An 8,980-nucleotide genomic window follows, 5' to 3' on the forward strand; every position below is an offset into this window, starting at 1 on the left:
GGCGGAGACCCTGCGGCGGCCGCGTCGCACCACTTCTGTCCAGGAAGGTCGGGGCCAGGTGTTGGCTCGGTTCGGCGTGGAAGTGTGAACCGAAGTATTTGTCCCGTATCCGCTGTAGACCCCTGGATTGGCTGATGGTGTCTGGATGGCTAACGCTACCGTTGAGGTAGCCAGGCTCGATGCAGCAGCCCTGGTGGTGCCCACGGTCTCCACGTCCCGCTCCCAGTCGGAGGAGAGGCCGCTCTTTTCACATGGATGGTCCTCCGGGCGGGCAGGTAGAGGTGAAGTGACGGTGTGCATCGTTGCCTACCAGGGGAGGGTGGCTGCGGAATCCGAGACCACCAGAGACATGGGTGAAGGAGGTGATGGTGCTGGTGGAGCAGTGAAAGTTGAGGACTGTAAATGTGAGATATGTTTTGACTGGGCAGCAGCAACCGAGACAAAGCTCTCGATCAGCTGATCCCTTTTTCGAAGCTCTGACTCAAGACGATGGATCTCATTCTTCAACTGTGAGTAAGAAATGGTGCAGTCCACGCACACAGCCATGGCAGTTGGTATTGTAAATAAAAATAAAATAAATAAATAAAAAACTTCAAAAACACAGTTAAGTTAAAATAATCTAGCGATCGGTAAAGGTGTTAAAGCAGGTTATGTTTGACCAAGTAGCGGCGTATGTGTCTGTTACGGCCCTAGTATGAGCAGCGCCATAAAACGGAGGCTCCCGGACAACTTTACTTTTTTTTCCCCAAAAATCTTGGATAAACTTTGCAGAATATATACCAATATAGAATAAAAAGGGGAAATAAAATACAATCTGGAAGTAGTCTACGACGAAACCTAAGTAAAGACAGGTTTACTCAAGTAAGTAAGTAAATACAAAAAAATTAAGATAAGAAATCATAACACATCAGCATAAATTTGACACGCCATCTCTGCAGTTCACATACAATAAACTGTGTTGACAAAGAGCCACAACCACAAGAGCAGCCTCCGGAATACCTTCCTCCGAAAATCCAACCCAAGGACACACCAACCTGACGGCCATCATGTTGCAGACCTACCATGACCAATTTTGAAAATGCATTAGACTAAAGCTTTGCAACTACAGATGAAGAAAAACAAGAGACAAGACGTGGACATTGTTGTTTAACCTGTTATACCACAGAAAAGACATAGGACAAACATTTCTACATGCAGGCAATGATGAATTATTCCCCAAGCTGAAAATTGAGTGTGATGTGTAAAATTAAAATTGGTTTAATAATAAGTTTTGTAAAAAGAAATACAGCACCTTCCTACCTTTTATCTCAATATAAATCAGTATGATGTATTGGTCACGATAGTAATCAGGCTACATTTGACACATTGCTGCGAGCCCTGCTATTGACACAATAATCTCAATACTGAAAGATTCTTGCTGTACAAGGTGTCTTCAGGCAAGGAGTGGAAGCAGCCAGTAGATGGTCAATTTGTTTTAATAGCAAAACGTCAAACAAAACAGGTCCAACAATAAAGCAGTAGGTAATACGCAAATCCAGTCAAGAATAACTTCTAACTTCTCAAGAATAACTTCTAAAGTATCATTAGTTGTTTATGCTTATATACCTGTGTGGGGGGAGTGGTTTTCGACTTCCCGGGTGTGTGTTTAAATCTTGTAGGCCAATGGAAGAGAGAGGCTAGGCCTCTTGTGGCCAATCATATTATTGTTCTTGTATCACGTGATATCTGCAGTCACCACTATATGGTGCTGCTGCGCCATGATTCTGCAGCGTTGGAGGAACCTTTTGTTGCTGAGTGGGGGGTTATCACAAGGAAAGTGGACCGAGCCATGAAGTCCAGTCAACCATAGGTGGTCATGTAGATCAAAAGGAATGGATGGCTTCGGGGTTCCCTGTGAAAGGTAGATTGGGAGATCTCCCATTGTTCCCAGGAAGTAGAAAGTTGGTGTGAGAATCTCCCACTGTTCCCAGGGAGTAGAGGTGTTTTTAGAAAGTTGGTGTGAAGAGAATTTGGGGAAATTCCCTTTGAATGTGTGGGGATATGTGACTGTGTGCTTGGGAAAGCCATTTGGTGTCTTATCATCTTCCTGCTGCAGACCCAACCAAATGTGAAAACCACTGAAATCTAACAATACCAATAAATAATAATAGCTAAAGTGACTAAAGTAAAGTGAGGAGCAACAGGTTTGCAGAGCCCTATATTAGATCATTTAAAGGAATAATGGTTTTTAAAAATGTGTTTATATTAGATAATGAAAATTATTGTACTGTATTTTTTGGACCATAAAGCGCACCAGATTATAAGGCACAATATCAATGAACGGGTCTATTTTCATACATAAGGCGCACTGGGTTATAAGGCGCATTAAGTGAAACAAAACAATAAATCAAGCATGCCCTGATCCCTCTCGTCATTCTCCGAGTCAGTCTCGTTGCTGTTAATTAGTTGTTCAGTAATGATTCCGGCCTTCGTGAAACATTTGAGACTGATACCTTTGCCCAGGCAGCCACGATCCATAAGCAGATAATGGCGTAACTCGCCCGGCGTTGCCTCCCTGTCTTGGGGAATGTGTGTTCGCGTTCGTCATCCAATGCTTCCACACAATTTAACTTTGAACGCCCTGTTAACACCAATATTTAGCAATTGGAATTCTTTGGTTAATCCACCCGGAATGATGACAAGGCCCGAATTAGTTTGCTTCACTTGGGTTTTGACAATATCAGTGAGATGGGCACGCAGATCAATAGGGACGGAGATTTGTGGAAAAGGGTAGTGACCTAAGTTGGGCGAACAACAACAACTACAGCACCCTCCAGTGGGTGCTGTAGTTGTTGTTGTTGTTCGCCCCTCCAGAGTCAGGCGGTTGTCACTATTTTTGTTCTGGATGGTCACCGTATTGTTGTTTAGACGCTGTTCCGTGCGGAAGTATGGATGTTGTTTTGCAGAGAGAGTGTGTTTTGCCCGTATCGATAAAAAAGGAGAAATAAAAAATCGACAGCCATGCGTCTGAGTCATCCCATACATCGACCATACAAAAACACAATGTAGAGTCTCCGGGTGTGGGGAGGCACGACGCGACGTTGCACCGAGTTGGGTTACACAACCATACTGTAACAATTGTTGTTGAGCATCTTCTAATTGTGATAACAGTTAAACGTCATTGCTGGCTTCAGTTGTGTGCCATCATGTGTGATGCGCTGTGTGGTTTGGCTTTATAAAATCGGTTCGAACTCAGTAAGCGCAAGCCGAATGAATACATAAGGCACACCGGGTTATAAGGCACCCTGTCAATTTTTGAGAAAATTAAAGGCTTTTAAGTGCACCTTATAGTGCGGAAAATACGGTAATATGAAATCCTTAATGGCGAGTCACAGTCTGTTAGAGACCCCTCAAGCAATAACAAAGCATCAATCAGATATAGTAAAGGCAAATACAGCATAGTATAGTTGCTTAGTTTATACTTTGATCATCACTCTTCACAACAGTGATAATATGATGCATAAGAAACTTACCTTGTGAAGAGGCAGAACAAAAAAAGCACCACCACCACTGGCCTCAATGATTATGGCAACAAACTTGGGATTGACTGCACAAAACGAACTGTCCCATGTGACCCTTGAAACACGAATATCATCGTAGCATTGATCGTTCTTCACCGCCTGGCCAAAGACATGACGGAATTTGCTCTGTCGTACAACTCGTTTCATATCTGTGGGGGAAATTAGATCAGACTTGAAATCAAACACACTCAAAACAGGAGAGTTCATTCTTTGTGTCTAGTTACTGGTTGACTTTCCGTAGCTTTTCACCTAGAACCACAGCTAAAACCTAAATAATTTTAAGCTCAAATACGGTAGCTGTAATAAAAAAGATAAGGAGAGGCCAAAAGCCAAAAAACACTAGTGGATTAAATACACAAACTACTTTGAAGTTTAGAATATTAGTCCTTTTTATCCTCTAATTTCATGCAACACTTTGGGCATACATGACTGATAATGCAGCCTGGGAATTTACTTGGGCATTGGTCTATCAAACCTTGTTATTCCACTTTTTCCTTGTAAGAAACATTAATGAAAGTTGTAAATAAATGTACCATATGTATCATTTTCATAAATTTCAAAATCTATTTTTCTGTGAAAGAAACATTTCCAAAGGAACAGAGCAAATCCAATCCAAACAAATACATACAGTACTTTACTGCTGATTCAGCTTAATTCTTCACTATGACAAAAATCTACTGGCAGACCAGAGAGCTTTGGAAAAAAGCCTATTCCTATGCCTAGACCTTCAAGTGTTAGTGATCTGCTTAAAAAACAGAGCACTTCCACAGATAACTGATCTGATAAGTGACTAAAATGAAAGTCAATTTTAACTTACAAACTGGACAAAAAACAAATGTTTTTCAAACATTTAAAAAAAATCCTTAAATCTTTATTTGAAAACAGCACATGGCAATAGTTTCCTGGGCTGAATCACCAACATGACCAATGCACAGAACAGGATGTGGGACATATTTATAGTTTGTTTACAATTGTTAGTGAGTAATAGTGTGAGTGAGACAGAGAGAGAGCGAGAAAGAGAGAGAGTAAAGGGGAAGAGTGCATGCAAGAAAATGTCATATGACATGCTTTCGACAGGACAAAGACTGCAATACAAGCAGCAGGTTCTTCCTGTCGGGATGTGGGTGTGTTGCAGTCTGACAAACATCCGAAGACACTGCGTTGTGTTTTTGTATTGTCGATGTATGGTGCAATGCAGAAGGTCGACTCAGACGCATGGCTGACGATTTTTTTCGTGGTCAAAACCTTTTTTTATTTCTCCTTTTTTTAATCAATGCAGGAAAAACACACACTCTCTCTGCAAAACAACATCTGCACTTCCACACGGAACAGCGTCAAAACAACAGATACGGTGACCATCCAGAACAAAAATAGTGACAACCGCCTGACTCTGGAGGGACACTGAACAACAACAACAGCGCCCTCCAGTGTTCAACTTAAATCACTACCCTTTTCCACAAATCTCTGTCCCTATTGATCTGTGACTCCATGCGCACCGATCTGACCGATATTGTCAAAACCCAAGTAAAGCAAACTAATTTGGGGCTTGCCCTCATTCCAGGTGGATTAACCAAAGAATTCCAACCGCTAAATATACATGTGTATATATGTGTGTTAACAGGGCGTTTAAAGTTAAATTGGGAGCTGCGTGGGAGCATTGGATGACAGAAGGCGAACACACATTCACCAAGACAGGGATGCAACATGGGCGAGTTACGCCACTATCTGCCAATGGGTCGTCGCTGCCTGGGCTAAGGTATAAGTCTCAAATGTCGTCCGAGCTTTCACAAAGGCCGGAATCATCACTGAACAACTAATTAACAGCAACGAGACTGACTCTGATAATGACAAGAGGGATCCGGGCATGCTTGATTGATTTGTGTTAACCCGGTGTGCCTCATGTATGAAAATAGACCCATTCATTGATATTGTGCCTTATAATCCGGTGCACCTTACGGTCCGAAAAATACAGTACTCTGTAACAAAATATCATGTTGGTTTAAATTGTGGATCACATTTAACCAACACTGGTTGAAGAGCTCAAGTTGTTTATCAACACAATACTGTAACTGCCTGAGATAGGGTCTACGCCAGCCCCTCTATTATTGGACAACAGCAGATTTCCTCTGAAAAGTACTATAATGTCTAAATGTAACATGCCATGTGCAAGAGTGGCATTCAGAACTGAAAACAAGAAATACATATGGGATCCTTACATAAGATCTGTGCTGTAATACTGTAATGCTGTAACATTATCATTATTCTGCAATTTCCCAGCTTGGGATCAATGAAGTACATCTAGCTATCTACAGTATCTATCTTATAAAGCCAAGGGCAGTATGCAGTCAAACCAGGCGGAACACTCATTGTCCTGTCAAACTATGTTACTTACCCAACAACCGCTTCACAAAAAGACAGAAAGCCAATATTAATATATATGTGTATATCCAACCTTTTATTTTACCTTCTGTAAAACACATGACCTAAATGGCAACAGACTGCCAAATGACATCAAGGTGACTAAAGCCTGAAAAGGTAATTTCTAACTGTCATCTAACAAAACACAAATAAGCAGATCACTGATAAAACACACATTAGATCAAACCTGCTTATTTGTAAAATAATTTGTTTGCACACCAGTTGCCTTTTAACCAACGATGCAACTTTCACTTGAGTACTTTGATTCCACTTCTTCTTCAAGGGTAACGTCTGCTGATGCACAGTGGACAATGGGGAACTAGATTTTTGTAACTGGTCTAAAGCAGGGGTCACCAATCATGAAACTGAGAGCTACTTCAAGGGCACTTAGTAATACAAAGAGCTACTTGTTTGCAGGCACTCTTCTTACCATCGTCATTGCACCCATTTGAATATCATTGCAAGTGTAACCGATTTAAAAAGTACAGTTACAGTTGACCCTCTTGTTGATGAGTTTTATTTTTAGAACATACCCCACGGGCACCTTAGGTAGTCCAAGGGAGCTACCAGGTGCCCCCTGGGGACCACGTTGGTGACCCCTGGTCTAAAGACAGCAATAGCACAAAATTATTTTTAACATATTGAGATAATGTTTCTTGTCCATACAATTCTTTCATCAGGTGTGTTTGGTGGGCAGGTGACATAACATGGCTAAAGGGTGGGATATTTAGGACAGGGAAGTGCAGCATAGTTAGAGCAGAAATGTGGCTTAGCCTGAAAACACATACTATATAGAATGACAGAATGTAATCATGCAATCATGTAAAAGGTGAACATTTTCTACATCTCCTGGTGGCTTGTAAACCTCTTTTAAAAAGGTACTCATTCCAATCATGATGAATTAAATAAATATTTTAAAGTGTGAGGAAGAAGGACATATTTCACATTCAAAAAACTAAAACCCACACAGATTAACAGAAAGACCTGCTGACCATGGTACAAAAAATAACATCTACTCTGTATGCAATAGCAGGTAGTTACAAAAGCTACAAATGGCACCAGTTTAATTGTCTCATATACAAGTCATCAGTATCAAACTCAACACTGAAAACAATAACCGCTACACTGAGGCAACCCTTAAAGACTTTGGGTCAGTGGTCCTGTTGATAATTTCATCTTATTGTGAGAGAATTTATATTGGACACTGATCACTGAATTATGAATTACATTCTGATACTTTGCTTCCCACAACATTCACCCAACAGACCTGTGATGTCACCTCAGAGCTTTTAATATGCCAGTCTGGCTTGCTTTACCACCAAGACTGCACAAGACTCCAACTTAATCACCTTCCTGTGTTGAAGGCTACGGGACACTATTGTAATAAGATTCCAGCAGCATTCTGGTGCAACAATGAGATAAGGTGCAGTTACTTACACCTCTGTCAGTCTACTGCCAAGGCTGCCACTGGTTGATAACACAATAACTTTTGTACCATGTCTATGAAGATTCTCAGTCATCCAGGTCATGGTCAAGTTTGAAAGTTCTGTTAGGCATTCTGTTTTTATACCAAAAAATATTTGCTCTCTTTTTAGTGCATTGTCACAATTGTACTGAAAGATCTTATACATGTATTTAACATTTGACAAACTATATTTAATAAATTCCTGTCAGTTGATTTAAAAACATCAAGTTGGGTTAATATCCCAGAGCAAAAACATGCACAGTCACATGCAACCTGGTGGGCGGGCCTGTAAGTGAGCCCTCTTTCACCACAGCACAAAAGGGGACAGTAGCTGTCTTTCAGACCTTTAGGTAGATAAGATTGGTAAATAAGGTCGGTGAATAAGATCGGTTCCACATAAAGACTTCGGCCAATCAACAATCCCATTTAAGGAAAATGCGCCGATCAATTTGGATTGACATACAGGATGTCTTGACCTGTACTTTAACAATAACCTTTACGTCACACTTCCTGGATATGAGACTTAAAGGGCTACATTCTAAAATTCTTATTGTACTAGCAAAACATTTAAATCCAATTAGAATTGCGAAAAAATAATTCCATCCACTCATCCATCATCGTCCGCTTATCCGGGGCCGGGTCGCGGGGGCAACAGTCTGAGCAGGGACACCCAGAATTCACTCTCCCCAGACACTTCCTCCAGCTCTTCTGGGGGAACGCCAAGGTGCTCCCAGGCCAGCCGAGCGACGTGGTCACTCCAGTGTGTACTGGGTCTTCCCCAAGTCTCCTCCCAGTGGGACGAGCACCTCCCGAGGGAGGCGTCCGGGGGGCATACGATGTAAATGCCCAAACCACCTCAGCTGAGTCTCTCGATGTGGAGGAGCAGTGGTTCTACTTCAAGCTCTTCTCGTGTGACAGAGCTCCTCACCCTATCTCTAAGGGAGCGTCCTGCCACCCTGCGGAGAAAGCTCATTTTGGCCGCTTGTGTCCAGGATCTTGTTCTTCCAGTCATGACCCAAAGCTCATGACCATAGGTGAGGGAAGGAACGTAGATTGACCGGTAAATCGAGAGCTTTGCCTTTCGGCTCAGCTCCTTCTTCACCACAATGGACCGATACAGCAACGGCATTACTGCGGCCGCTGCACCAAGCCACCTGTCAATATCACGTTCCATCCTTTCGTCACTCGTGAACAAGACCCCAAGATACTAAACTCTTCCACCTTAGGCAGGATCTCCTCCTCAACCTGGAGGGTGCAAACCACCTTTTTCCGGTCGAGAGCCATGGCCCCGGACTTAGAGGTGCTGATTCTCATCCCAGCGGCTTCACACTCGGCTGCGAACTGCCCCAGTGTATGCTGCAGGTCCTGGCTGGAAGAAGCCAACAAGACAACATCATCCGCAAAAAGCAGAGATGAAATCCCGAACTGGACCCTACCCGACACCTGGCTGCGCCTAGAAATTCTGTCCGTAAAGAGTGAACAGAACCGGTGACAAAGGGCAGCCCTGCCGTAGTCCAACATGCACCGGGAACAGGTC

The 8,980-nt window shown here is 42.5% G+C and overlaps 1 protein-coding gene across 1 annotated transcript in view; it reads right to left on the reverse strand.

Annotated features, from left to right (window-relative positions):
- LOC103397272 (coronin-1C) overlaps positions 1-8,980 on the reverse strand; it is a 39,795-nt gene that overhangs the window by 27,397 nt on the left and 3,418 nt on the right. Inside the window, exon 2 of the mRNA XM_008335482.3 lies at positions 3,513-3,709. Coding sequence (XP_008333704.1) covers positions 3,513-3,707 — 195 coding nt within the window. The 5' untranslated portion in view covers positions 3,708-3,709. The remainder of the gene's footprint in view (positions 1-3,512; positions 3,710-8,980) is intronic.

This window comes from Cynoglossus semilaevis, chromosome W (genome assembly GCF_000523025.1).
Source record: "Cynoglossus semilaevis isolate Cse_v1.0 chromosome W, Cse_v1.0, whole genome shotgun sequence".
Lineage (NCBI taxonomy): Eukaryota > Metazoa > Chordata > Actinopteri > Pleuronectiformes > Cynoglossidae > Cynoglossus > Cynoglossus semilaevis.